The 14,845-nt window shown below is 44.5% G+C and overlaps 1 protein-coding gene across 1 annotated transcript in view; it reads left to right on the top strand.

The window, feature by feature from the left end:
- LOC109918431 (excitatory amino acid transporter 2-like) overlaps positions 1-14,845 on the top strand; it is a 55,675-nt gene that overhangs the window by 20,137 nt on the left and 20,693 nt on the right. Inside the window, exons 3-6 of the mRNA XM_048617532.1 lie at positions 5,438-5,688; positions 7,756-7,936; positions 12,234-12,360; positions 14,262-14,495. Coding sequence (XP_048473489.1) covers positions 5,438-5,688; positions 7,756-7,936; positions 12,234-12,360; positions 14,262-14,495 — 793 coding nt within the window. The remainder of the gene's footprint in view (positions 1-5,437; positions 5,689-7,755; positions 7,937-12,233; positions 12,361-14,261; positions 14,496-14,845) is intronic.

Genomic DNA, 14,845 nt, shown 5'->3' with positions numbered 1-14,845 from the left:
AATGTGTGAATTGGCATCAAAGGCATTGGTTTTATTACTGCCTGTGGCTTTTCTACCATCTGACACGTGTGACAAGTACGTCAAAATTCAACCACTTCTTTAGGTAATCCAGGCCAATACAAATGCTTCAGTATCTTAGCCCGAGTCTTCCTCACTCCTAGGTGACCTCCTATAGGTAATTCGTGTGCTACCTGCAATACTTCCAGTCTCCACTCTACTGGCAACACAACCTGGTGAACTCCTGCCTATTTCACCTCTGCACTAACCTGCCAAGATCTCCATTTCTGCCTTAAGATTTTATGCTTAAAGTAATAACATTCTGGAATACATTCTGATTCCTTTTCGGAGTAGGCTTCATGATTTAAATCCTCTATCGTCTCATCTTTTTGTTGTAGTTCCTTTAATCTTTCAGAACTAAACACTTCTGCCTGATCCTCTATCTACTATTTCATTGAACAGGGTGTCAGCTAACTGGACCTCAACTCCTTCATTTTTGTCTTTTGTTATTCCTTCTTGTTTTGGCTAATGGCTGAGGGATCCTGTCACCACACAGTCTGGGAAAATTGCAGGGCATTTTTCTTTTAACCCCTCAATTCCCAGGTTTTCTTTTGGATTTTCCATTACTATGGGCTTCACTCCCACCTGAGATCCACCTACATTGTTTCCAAGTATAAACTGTATTCCTGGAATAGCCAACTTTTCCATCACTCCCACTATCACTTCCCCAGTCTTGATTGGACTTTCTAGCCTTATCTTACACAGGGGGACATTACACCTCTCTCCATTTATTCCATAGATTACCACTCTCTCGGGCAAAATTTCAGAAGGAGTGCAAATATTTTCATTGCTTACTGTTAGAGACAGACTAGCTCCCATATCTATCAATATTTTAACTTCTTTACCTACGCCCCCGTTCTACCTGAGTAAACCTTACCCACACAGGTGAAGTCTTTGAAAAGATTGGGTGCTATCTTACTCTTCAGCCTGTGACTAGGATGTGCACTCTCCTGCACCTCATCGACTTCTCTTGGGATTTCCTTCACTACCTTAAATGATCCCATGGGTTTAGCCTCGTTTACCACATCCTTTTTCCCAGTGCCTTTCTTAAACCACCAGCGCTGTGACTTTGGGCGTCCCACCTTATTGCAGTGGAAAAACCTGAGATCTTTCACCTCTTTTCCACCCTCTTGGGTTTCTTTTTCCACACGTGGTAAATTGTTCCCGGTGTGAGGTGGTTTACTTTTTGTTTTCCATTGAAGGATCTCCATTTTTCCCAATTTCTATCCCTCACAGAATGAAACTGCTGCTGGAAGCTAGATTTCGATTTATGCTCTAATATGTATTCATCCACCATCTCTGCAGCTCTGCTCGCTGCTTTAACTTTCTGTTCCTCAACATGAGTTCTTATCACTTCTGGAAGTGAGATTTTAAACTCCCCCAGCAGAATAATTTCTCTAATATCTCATATGTCTTTTCTATCTTTGATGCTCTCATCCATTTATCCAAGTTGTTCTGTTTAATTTTTTCAAACTTGTTATAAGTCTAACCTGGCTCCTTTCTTATATTTCTGAACCGTTGTCTATATGTTTCTGATACCAATTTGTAGGCACTCAAACTAGCCTGTTTTACTCCCTCATATTCTCCTGGCACCTCATCTGATAGCACTGCAAACATCTCACTAGCACTGTCTACCATTTCTTCTGTTTAGCCAATTTCTCAAAGGAAATGAAAAAGGCTTCCACATATTTTTCATCAAATTTTGGTAATGTTTGAACATATTTGTATATATTCCTACCAGGCCTTTGGCTACAATGGTTTTGCTCATTATCACTATCCTGCTCACTGAGTCCACCTTCTATCTTCACCTCCATCCTGTTATGTTGACTTTCCTGTATAATTGCCAACTTCTGAAGTTCAAACTTTTCTCTCTTCTTCATTTCTTCTCTCTTTTTTTTCCATTTCTTCTCTCTCTTTCTCCATTTCTTCTCTCTCTTTCTCCCTTTGTTTTGCTAAGGTGATTCTTTCCTTTTCCCTTTCCTCTCCTTTTAACTGTAATTCAAACTGTTTTAGTTCCATTTCTTTATCTTCTGCCCTGGCTATCCTTTCTTTTTCTTCAGCTAGGAATCCTCTTTCCCTTTCTTTATCTTCCAATCTCAACTGTCTCATTTGCAATTTGTTTTTTTTCTATATCCAATGCACTTGACTGCTTCTCTGAGATAGCTAAACGCTTGGCTAACTCCGTTACAATTTCAACTTTCTTGTTACCGCTAGTTAAACACACTTTTAGCCTGTTTGCTAATTCTGCAAGTGTACCTTTCTCTGTTTTTCTAAACTTTCTTGGCAATTTTGGGAAGCATCTTCGATACCCAGAACCTCTTTAGCAATGTGAAGAACTATTTCCCCACTTTTGATTTAACCAACAACAAGCAAATTAAATTTAACAGATTTTCTGCTTCTCACTTAAGTTTTATTTACAGATCAAGATCATTAATCCCCTAGTCTGTTTAAATCTGCTGGGACCTTTTGTACCCTAAATCTGTTAAAATCCGTCCATATCCTGGATGATGAGCCCCAAATCTTTACAAAGCAGACGTTGAACATCCCCTCTGAGAACTAGAACTGAAACGCTGAAATAGGAGCACCTCACCATAAATAAAGGAGAATGAAATGTGGTGTAACCTGCCTTTCCGCAACTTCTAGTGGCTAAATAAAATAAATCCCTGACATTCACTTTAAAATCAACAAGTAATAATTTATTTATCTAACTCTAACAGTGAACAAATTAACTAAACTATTAACAAACCAAAAAAAACCTTCTAACTACTAACTATTCCTGAATAAAGCAAGATTCTAAAGGTATACTGTTCCAATAAATACAAGTCCCACTTATATAATAAAAGAATTTAATGTCTCAAAATTACAGCCAGGTTACGTGTCTTCCAGGATGTTTTGTGCCTTCTCCGTTGATTCTTCTGTCAGGAATATTAACTGGTTGCGCCATCAGTACCACTGTTATTTAGATGGTACTTTCTCTAAGATATAGAGGAGGCTCTGAGAACAAGCGATTCTCTCTTGAGAGCTGAGGGCTGTTAGCTCTGGCGGATGGCAGCTAACTCTGGGGCTTTGTCCAACTGTCCCCTTCTTTTTATACCCTTGATGACTTATCAATATTTCTTACAATAAGATTGGTCCTATGTTGTCAAAACCATCAGACTTAAGTTTAATGGGTTTTTGGTATATAAGTACCTGGTTCAAATTGAACTTTCAGTGTGCTATCAGTGTACTTGCAAACTTTCAAGCTGCTGCTCAAGACATCCATTTTAAATCTCTAAGCACAGAAAAAGCACATGATCTTTTAAAGGCACCGCACAATGCTTGCCCCCCACCCCACCACTTTAAAAACACCAAATTCTAACTTCCTGCCTCCCAATCCAGAATTACTCTACCCAACGTCGCGACAACATCGAAAGCAGGAATGGAGTAAATATCGAGAGTAGGAATAGGGTAAACTTTGAGAGTGGGGATGGGGTAAATATTAAGAATGGAAACGCGGTAGATGTTGAGAATGGGCATGGGGTAAACATTGAAAATGGGGATAGTATTGAGGTTGATGATGAGGCTGGATAAACATTGAGAATATACTCAGGATAGAGAATGTATTTCTGTTTGTGTAGAGACTAGAACTAGGGGTCATAAATTGAAAATGATCATTAATAAAACCAGGAGAAATCAGGAGAAATTTCAATACCCAGGCCAGAAAGTGGAGCTAACATAGGAATTAGTTGAGGCAAATAAAAGGTATATTTAAGAGGAAGAGTGATAAATATATGAATGAGAAAGGAATGAAAAGAATTTGTCAATGAGACGCAGTAGGTTGGAAGATGACCCAAGTGGAATATAAATATCGGATGGGCTGAATGGCCAGTTTCTGTGCTGTAAATTAAATGCAATTCTGGTTCTCCACTTCCAGTAACACAGGAAGTAACCAAACTGCTTCAGACAAATTTGTATTTATTGAGTGACAGCCTGTTAACTTGTCAAGGAAGTCTTGGTTGAAACAGATTATTCCTAAAACTAACCCTTTACCCTAGACCCCACTCTTAACCCTCCAGTGTTTCCAAAGGAAATACCCAGGGAAGGATTCTGAATGACAATAGAATAGGGTGTGATGGGATGTTTTGATGCTAAAATGAAAGGAGGCCTCACAACTTCAGCGATGCTTGGGCAAAAAATAAAGACGTCCCTGGAAGGTCAACAATGAATACAGTGGTAAAAAAGTGAGAGAGTGGTGGAGCAGCCATTTCAGATGGAGATGACGAGGAATTTTTCTTTTATCTGAGACTGTTGTGAGTCTGTGGTACTCCCAAAGGAGGCAGGGCCATTGATTATCTTTAGGGTAGAGATAAATCGATTGTTGACTGACAGGGGAGTCGATGGTTCTTGGGGGTGGGTAGAAATGTGGAGCTGAGGCCAAGGTCGCATTTGATGGTGGAGTAGACTAAAGGGGCTGAATGGCCTACTCCTGGTCCCAATTTGAACGTTCGCACATTTGTACAGCAAGTCAGTCAGCATTGGAAAGAGGCAAGATGCTCATGGCACGGGTGGAACTGTTGTGGGAGAGTTGAGGACCAGAAGGCATAGTCTTAGATTAAAGGGATGCCAATATATAAGATTGAGATGAGGAGGAACTTCTTCCATTAGAAGCTTATGTGTTTTGGGAACTCCTTGCCATGGAACGCTGAGTCCTTGTGAATATTTAAGGCTGACATAGATTTTTGATCAGCTGGGGAATCAAGGGTTATGGGGAAAGGACAGGAAGGTGGATTTGAGGTATGTCAGATCAGCCACGATCCAATTGAATTGTGGTGCAGGTTGGAGGGGCTGAATAGCCTAGTCCGGTTCCAATTTCTTATGGTCTTAACGGCATAATCTAAGAATGACATTTAAGATCGCGATGAGGGTAGTGAATCTGCTGAGTCATTCAGGCTACTCCAGGCTGAGTTAGACAGATTTTTAATGAGGGCCGAAAGAACTGCGGATGCTGTAAATCAGGAACAAAAACAGAAGTTGCTGGAAACGCTCAGCAGGTCTGGCAGCATCTGTGAAGGGAAAAAACAGTGTTAACATTTCAGGTCCTGTTCTGAGGAAGGGTCACCAGACCCGAAATGTTAGCTCTATTTTTTTCCTTCACAGATGCTGCCAGACCTGCTGAGCTTTTCCAGCAACTTTGTTTTTGTTTTTAATGAGGGCAGTGAGCAAAGGGCAGTATAATAGAGTTGAGGGTTGTCAGATGAGCCACAATCTCTTAAATGGTGGAGTAGATTTGATGGGCTGTTCCACTCCTACGTTTTCTGGTCTTATGAACTTATTTCCTCTGGAATTACAATATTCTCATGAGGCAGCACTCCCCCTGACCATTGTTCCCTTCTCTCTCCAGGGCTTGCGAGCCTTGATGCCAAATCAAGTGGGAGGATGGGCTCCCGGGCCTTGGTGTATTACATGTCCACGACGGTCATTGCTACTGCTCTCGGTGTGGTTCTGGTGATTGCCATCCACCCTGGCAACCAAAAGCTCAAGAAGTCAATGACCGTGATATCCAGGAACCCCGAAGTGTCAAGTTTGGACGCCTTCCTGGATCTCATACGGAATCTGTTCCCGGAAAACCTTGTTCAAGCATGTTTCCAACAGGTAACCTCAGTTCAGATTAATTAGACTCTGGTTCTCTAATTGTGGGATGGCACTGCCTCCAGGTTGGGTACGGAGAAGGACTTGTATTTAGGAAGCTCTTTTCCATTACCGTTGGATATCACAAAGTGCTTTACAATCATTGAACTACTTTATAAACTGGAAGACAATTGGCAAATTCTCACAATGTGATAAGGAGCAGGTAATTAGTGCTTCCCAAAGCAGTTCCCTCCATGATCCTATCTAGAGTCGTGAGTATTTTCACAACTGGTGAGATTGAGGGTAGAGAGGAGAGAGAGACTTGGAGACCCATAGGTGAGGAGTAGAGACCCATAGCTAAGGGGTAAAGACCCATAGGGGAAGGGTGGAGATCCATAGGTGAGGGATAGAGACCCATAGGTGAGGAGTAGAGACCCATAGGTGGGGAGTAGAGGCCCGTAAGTGAGGGGTAGACGCCCATAGGTGGGGGGTAGTGACCTGTAGCTAAGGGGCTAGAGACCCATAAGTGAGGAGTAGAGACCCATAGCTAAGGGGGAAAAACCCATAGGTGATGGGTAGATAGTTATAGGTGATGGGGTAGAGACCCGTAGGTGAGGGGTGAGGATCTGTAGGTGAGGGATGCAGATCTGTAGGTGAGGAATAGAGACCCGTAGGTGATGGGTGAGGATCTGTAGGTGAGAGATACAGATCTGTAGGTGAGGAATAGACACCCGTAGGTGATGGGTGAGGATCTGTAGGTGAGGGATGCAGATCTGTAGGTGAGGAATAGAGACCTGTAGGTGATGGGTGGAGTCCTGCACGTGAGGGATAAAGACCTGTAGGTGAGAGGTGGAGACCTGTAGGTGATGGGTGGAGTCCTGTAGGTGATGGGTGGAGTCCTGTGATGGTCCAGGATGGCTGTGAGTGTTAGTGTCCTTTGAAGTAGCCTCAGAACTGTTGTAAATTGATTGGAACTGCATAGTAGGCCATTGCTGCCTCAGAGCTCACACTTTGAGAAAGCCCTGATTGACCTGTTAAGGAAATTTGTTGAGGGATATTTGCTAGGACACGGTGGAGAAATTCCCTGCTCTTTCTCAAATGCTGCAATCGAATCTCTTACATTCTGCTGACAGTAGCTTCAATCTGAAAGCTCTCTCAGAGCTGTGCTGTGGCAGTTGGCCTACACTCTGTGCTCAACACTTTGGAGTGGGGTTGAGTCTGACACTACTCACTGAGCTACATTTTGCACTCATTAAATACTCTCAAGTGAGGTTTTAGAAAATTTCCATTGATCTATCCATATGGAGAGTTGCTGGTATTAGTGATAATGTCATGAACTTGTTAATCCAAAAGTCTAGGTTAATGCTGTGGACATGGAGGAGGTTCAATTCCATTGCAGCAGCTGGGGGAATACAACTTCATGCAGTGAGACAGTCTGCAATTGGAAACTAGTCCCAGTGATGCCGACCACGAAACCATTATCCATTATTAGAATGCCCTCCCTTAACCTTGCTACCACTCTCTCCACCCTGAGGCAGCTCTCTGGGTCCAGAGCTCTAATGCTCCTTTCTCCACCTCTATTTCATTCCATCATTCTGTAAAAACTTTCCTATTTAAACCAGTTTCTCCTGATGTCCCCTCATAGTGTCATCTAGAAAAGACAACAGCAATGCGTCTTGGGATGGTTTATTCTCTTAAAGGTACAATACGAATGCAAATTGTTGTAACTAAGATAAAGATAGATGTGCAGTGGATTGATGGACAGATACCAGATGGATTGACAATACTATTAATTGTGATGTTGACTTTGAGAGTAGCTCTATATCAACCTTATTGGTTGGTAATTGGCTAAACAAGGATGTGTGTTGTTATTTTCATTTACAGAATTCCTTCAAAGCACAATCAATTGGATTGGCCTACATTCTCTGCACTGTTGCTAGGGTTACCATTTTAAATTCAGGTCCCTGAATAGATTAAACAATCCCAGCATGTGTCTGTTGTCAATGTCATGTTTCTAATGGAATAAAACAAGTGCGGTTATTGGAAAATGTTGCAGTACATTTTACTAACTGGATTGATTTGGTCAATTAGGTGCAGACAGTATCAAAGAAGGTTCTAGTCTCTCTCCCTGATGACGTCAAGTTGGACAACTCAACCCAAGCGGTCACATCGAATGTTTCCTTCCCAAATGGGACCCTGCCTGCTGCCAATGCCCGGCAGATCTTCATAACGAAGAAACAACTGGAGCTCAAATGGGGGATGAATGTTCTAGGTAGGAAGCATGGCTCTCTTACTCAATAGCTTTATTAATTTCACACCATGGTTCTGCGGAGGAGAGGCGCCATGTTGGATGCTTTTCTGGATGGGTAGATTCCTCACAGTTGATGAAAATAAGATGTTGCCGAAGACGTGGCCAACGCTTGAGCAGAACGAGACGCTTGACCTTGAATTTTGTGTCAAATATCGAAGGACACAATGGGGGCTGTAACCTGGGGCCACAACCAACCTTTCTCCTTCCTGTTTGTCTTGCTGTTGCTAGACCTCCCAAGGTTCATTTGCATGGCAGCAGCTTCGGGAGGGGGATTGGTGTTTACAGAGGAAATGTTGGCCACTAGCTGAATAGGTGAATGGTTAAGAACGCCATTGGGATGGAAGGATGGAGAAAAATGCTAACGTTCCTTTTCCGAGGAAACTGCAACATGTAAAATACGACATAACCAGAAGAATCCCCACAATGCAGAAGCAGGCCATTTGGCCCATTGCAAGCGCACCAACCCCCTGAAGAGTATTCCGCCCAGATTCATCCCCCTACCGTATCCTTGTAACTCTACATTTCCCATGGCCAATCCACCTAGCCTACACATCTCTGGACACTATGGGCAATTTAGCACAGCCAATCCACCCTAACATGCACATCTTTGGACTGTGGGAGGAAACCAGAGCACCCGGAGGAATCCCATGCAGGCACTGGAAGAATGTGCAAACTCCACACATACACTCACCCGAGGGTGGAATCGTACCTAGGTCCCTGGCGCTGTGAGGCAGCAGTGCTAACCACTGAGCCACCATGCTGCCCTTCAATTTGTTGCCCACTCCCAACTGAAAGCATCGAATTGAACCATCCTCTTGAGCCACTGCAATCCCAGTGATGTAAGTAGCCCCTCAGTGTTGTTCAGGAGGGAATGTTCTAAACTTTCCAGTATTGTGTGTGGTGGGACCACTCTAGTCTACACCTTGAAGACCATAAGACATGGGAGCAGAAGCCCAATTCAACTCAACCGTTCAATGAGATAGAGAGTGATCTGAAAACACTCAACTCCACTTTTCTGCCTTTTCCCCTCTGATTCCTTTACTGATTAAAAAAGTTGTCTAGCTCAGCCTTCAGTATACTTCTTGACCCAGCCCCTACAGCCCTCTGCGGTAAAGAATTGCACAGATTCACTAACCGACATTTAAAAAATCCTCTTTATTGCTGCCTTAAATGGATGACCCCTTACTCTGAGATTATGCCTTCTGTTTCTTGGACTCTCCCACAAGCTTTCTTCATCTATCCTGTCAAGCACCCTAAGGATTTTACATGTGCCACCTCTCTCTCTCCCTCTTTTCTAAACTCCAATAAGCGCAGTCCCAAACTACTCAGCTTCTCCTGATAAGACAGTCCCTCCATGTGTGGGATCAGCCTGGTGAACCTTCTCTGGACTGCCTACATTACTATAAAATGTAACCCTCACTTCACAATTCAATTACACCCAATTCATGGCAGTGGTGAGATATCTTAAATAACAGTGCATTTGCTACAATGTAATTTTGGATGATGTTACTGTTCAAAAATACTATGAGCAGTCACATTCAGGCTAAGGGTTCCCTCAGTTCCTAGGCTTCACAATTTATAGAGGGTGTGAGGGTTCACAAGAGGACGTGGAGGAGGTTTACGCAAATGGTTTGAGGGATGAGGGCTTTTAGCCGCACAGATGGGACGGAGACTCAGTGGTTAACACTGCTGCTTCACAGCGCCAGGGATCCGGGTTCGATCCCACCCTCGGCCGACCGTCTGTGTGGAGTTTGCACATTCTCCCCGTGTCAATGTGCCTGCCCTCTGTCAGCCAAGGCTCCCTAATTGGACCAGATTAACAGCCCCAATCAGGGAGCTCAGATTTATGAGGTCCACCTGACTGACCTGGTTACAATTACTGCAGCGAGCAGGGCTCTGGAGATAGAGTCAGGCAACGAGACTCAGATTGTTGAGCTCAGAGCATGGAATTCTCCCACAGAGAATTTGTGGGAGTTTCCTCCCACAGTCCATAGATGTGCAGGTTGAGTTGGATTGGCTGTGCTAAATTTCCCCATAGTGTCCAGGGATGGACAGGCTAGGTGGGTTAGCCATGGGAAATGTAGGGATAGACCTGGATGGGGTGGGTCTGGATATGGTGCTCTCTGGAGGCTCAGTGTGGACTTAATGGGCTTAAATATGGCCTGCTTCCATACTGTAATGATCCTATGATTCAGTCAGGATGGAGAAGCTAGGATTGTTCTCCTTGGAACAAACAGGATTTATTCAACTTGTTCAAAATCCTGACTGGTTTGGATAAGGCTAACAGTGAAAAGCTCCTTCCATTAAATCATGGTAACAAAGACAAGGGGGACACTGAGTTAGGATTTTGGGGCAAAAAGGGGAAGGGGGTTATGTGAGACAGGCCATGTTTACACAGCAAGTCGTAATGAACTGGAACTGGCTGCCCATGGGGGAGGGGAGAGGAGTGATGGTCAATGATTTCAAAAAGAAATTGAGAGGGTACTTGAAGGAAATGAATGTGTGAAATAACATGTGAAATAACTCCACAGAGGCTGGTATCTCATCACCAAGTCACCCTTTATTTACAGGTGCATTGTACTCGACACCGATTCAGCTCCCTCAGAGCCAGCTCTCAGAGTGAACAGAGCCTCTGACACTCCTGTTTCTATCTGTCAGTCAGGGCTCCCTGATTGAACCAGATTAACAGCCCCAATCAGGGAACTCATATTCTATGAGGTCCACCCGACTAACCTCGTTACGATTACTAAAGCATGCTCTGGGGATAGAGTCGGATAACGAGACTGAGAGCATTAAAACTGAGAGCATGGAATTCTCTGCCCCAGAAATCCAAAGCATTGAATGTTTTCAATAAGGTGTTAGATATAGGTATTAGGGCTAGAGAAATCAAAGGGTGTGGAGGAGAAAGTGTGAACAGGGTCCTGAGTTGGATGATCAGCCACGATCATATTGAATGGTGGAGCAGGCTTGAAGGGCCGAATGGCCTACACCTGCTCCTATTTTGTTTGTTTCTATGACTGACTCCCTTCATTCCCCTAGCCAGTATAAAACTTGTACGTTTCAGTGCGATTACCTCTTATTCTTTGAGACTGTAGATATTACAGGCCCACTTCTCTTGATCTCTCCTCATTAGACAATCCTGCCTTCCCAGGGTTCAGGTGATGGATCTTGATTGAATGCTCTCTGTAGCAAATACATTCTTCCTCAGATAAGGACACCAAACTGTGCTCCAGGCTGTGGCACTCCAAAGCTTTATACAATTGGAACAAGAGACATCTTTCCTCCTGCTCAAATACTCGTCCATGCCGTCCAGATATCCTAAATTAATTTAGTCCCATTTGCCGGCATTTGGCCCATATCCCTCTAAACCCTTCCTACTCATGTATCCATCCAGATGCCTTTTAAATGTTGTAATTGTACCAGCCTCCACCACTTCCTCTGGCAGCTCATTCCATACACACACCACCCTCTGCATGAAAACATTGCCCCTTAGGTCCCTTTTAAATCTTTCTTCTCTCACCTTAAACCTATGCCCTTCTGGTTTTGGACTCCCAGGGAAGCAAACCTTGACTATTCACCCTATCCATGCCCCTCATGATTTTGTAAACCTCTACAAGGTCACCTCTCAACCACCAATGCTCCAGGGGAAATAGCCCCAGCCTATTCAGCCTCTCCCTATAGCTCAAACCCTCCAACCCTGGCAACATCCTTGTAAATCATTTCTAAACCCTTCCAAGTTTCACAACATATTTTCTGTAGCAGGGACACCAGAATCGAAAGCACTATTCCAAAACTAGCCTAGCTAATGGGGGCAGCACGGTTGCTCACAGCGCCAGGGACCCGGGTTCAATTCCACGCTCGGGCGACTGTCTGTGTGGAGTTTGCACATTCTCCCCGTGTCTGTGTGGGTTTCCTCCGGGTGCTCCGGTTTCCTCCCACAGTCCAAAGATGTGCAGGTTAGGGTGGATTGACCATGCTAAATTGCCCCATAGAGTGCAGGGATGTGCAGGCTGGGTGGGTTAGCTGTAGGAAATGCCAGGTTACAGGGATGGAGTAGGTCTGCATGAGCTGCTCTTTGGAGGATTGGTGCGCACTCGATGGGCCAAATGGCCGGCTTCCACAATGTAGGGACTTTATGATTCAATGTCTTGTGCAGCCCTTTACCTATATGTTCCTTCTGTATTTGTAGACTATATGACTCTCTCTATATTTAATACAATAGCTTGACTTTGTTGTTAAATTTCCATTTGTCCCCTAGGACTGATTGGATTCTTCATTGCGTTTGGGATATCCATGGGGAAGATGGGTGAAAGGGCACATATCATGGCTGAGTTCTTCAACGTTCTCAATGAAATCATCATGAAGCTGGTTTCAATGATCATGTGGTAAGGGCGATTTCTTCAACGAGGGGCACACAACCTGGCGAGCCTGGGTGGAGGTCACTGAATGAGGCACAGAAGAACTTTGTGGGGTTGTGGAGGGGTGAGTTACATTGTCACTGGCACAGCGGGACGTGATTAGTGAAAGCATACGGGATCCCCAGGCTTTATAAAAGCGTAGCTTACAAACCAAGAGAGATGTGGCAAATAGTTTGGACAGCCTCAACTGGTGTACTGTGCCCAGTATGGGCATCAAACTTAAAACAGGCCTTAGAGATGGTGCACTAAAGATTCGCAAGAACTTGCAGTTTCCATTACCTGGATACGTTGGTGAAGCTGGGACCTTTATAGCTGGAGCACTGGAGTATAAAGGCACAGACGCTACGCTGCTATTATGCAAAATCCTGGTTAGACCCCACTTGGAGTACTATGAGCAGACCTGGGCACCACACCTTAGGAACATCATATTGGCCCTGGAGGGAGTACAATATAGGTTACAAAAAATGATACCTGGACTTTAGGGTTAAGTTATGTAAATTGGCCATTTTTCTCAAGAATTTAGAAGGTTGAGGGGTGTTATGATTGAAGTCTTGAAGATATTAACAGGAAAAGTCAGGGTAGATAAAGACAAATTATTTCCACTGGTTGGGGATTCTAGAACGAGGGGGAATAATCTGAGAATTAGGACCAGACTGTTCAGGAAAGATGTCAGGAAGCACTTCTATACATAAAGGGTGGTAGATGTTTGGAACTCTCTTCCACAAATGGCAGGATGAAGTGGATGAGTTATAAGCTTTAAATCTGAGATAGGTCATTTTATGTTAAGGATGTTGAAAGATATGGGCCACAGGTAGGAATAGGGAGCTAGGCTACAGATCAGCCATGATCTCGTTGAATGGTGGAACAAGCTCAAGGGGCTGAATGGCCTACTGCTACATTCTGCTCGAGATGAGAATGTTGATTGCAGATTTGATAGAAGGTGTTTAAAGTCCGGAGGCTCTGGGTGGAGTAGGTACAGAGACACTGTTACCACCTGATGAAAGAATTGAGAGCCAGAGGGCATGGATTTAAGGTTGGCTAAAGAAGAAATGGCGACATGAGGCCAAACATTTTTACACAGCGAATCATCAGGAATTCGACCGCACAGTCTGAGAGTGAGGTGGAGGCAGACTCAATCAGGACTTTCAAAAGGGAACTGGACAATTATCCGAAGAGAGAAGATTTGAAGGGAAAGGCCAGGGGGAGTGGGACTAACAGAGAGGCACTCAGGGAGAATGTGTACACACATGACGATTTGAATGACCTCCTTCTGTGCTGGACCTGTTCCATGACTGACCATTTCTATTAGGCCTTTGCCAATTTCAGGCCAGCTCAATGTGCTTTAGAGCCAGGGAAGTACCGATGGAGTGTCAGTCACTGTTATAATGTGGGAAGCTCGGCAGGAAATGCGTACATAGCCTCTTCTGGTTTTAATGATGTTGGTAAAGGGATAAGTATTGGACACGAAGCACAGCATGTCTTGCTCCTTGGAACATTACAAAGGGATCTTTGAAGTCTGCCTTAGATGGGAACCTTGATTTGACGTCTCAGTGGAAAGGTGTTACCTCTAACGGCGTAGCCCTCCCTCAGCCCTGCTCTGACAGTATCTGCCTAAATGACATGCTCCAATCTCCGCATTGAGGCTTTAACCCAAAAACCCAATGTGTTAGAGGCGAGAGGGTGAGGGAGTTGCCCTGCGGACGGAGATGGTGGGTCCTTGGTTACCATGATGAAACTTCACCATTAGCAAAGGAGGCCTCAGGAATCCTGCTGGGGTCTCTCTCTCTAACCATCCTTACTCACCTGGTTTCAGGCCATACTGATGGGCAGAGGGCACGCTGATGTGCATATATATGTTGTGCTGGCAGGTACTCTCCGTTGGGAATCGCCTCCCTGATCTGTGGGAAGATCGCAGCCATCAAGGACCTGGAGGTGGTTGCCCAGCAGCTCGGCATGTACATGGTGACAGTGATGGTGGGCCTTGTTATTCACGGCACCCTCATTCTCCCCTCCATCTATCTCCTCATCACCAAGAAGAACCCACTCACCTTCTACGGTGGGATATTTCAGGCTTGGATCACAGCTCTCGGCACTGCCTCAAGGTAGGGACCGCCTTTTCTGTCTGCCCGCTCGCTCCAAGGGCAGGACAGTCTGATGGTTCATTGCAAGTGACAACCACGTTGGATTAATCTTGAGTGTTTGATGGAGTCAGTGTAGAGGGAGCTTTACTCTGTATCTAATGCTGTGCTGTACCAGTCCCGGGAGTGTTTGATGGGGGACAGTGTAGAGGGAGCTTTACTCTGTATCTAACTCCATGCTGTCCTTATCCTGTTGGGGGAGGGTGGGGGGTGGGGGAGCGGGAGTTGGTGTTTGATGTTTGATGGGGGTACAGTGTACAGGAAGCTTTATTCTGTATCTAACCCCATGCTATCCTTATCCTGTTGGGGGGGGG

This window comes from Rhincodon typus, chromosome 37 (assembly GCF_021869965.1).
Source record: "Rhincodon typus isolate 14 chromosome 37, sRhiTyp1.1, whole genome shotgun sequence".
Taxonomy (NCBI): Eukaryota; Metazoa; Chordata; class Chondrichthyes; order Orectolobiformes; family Rhincodontidae; genus Rhincodon; species Rhincodon typus.
The sequence above is the reverse complement of the archived record's forward strand: the minus strand, read 5'-3'. Positions and strand labels throughout refer to the sequence as shown.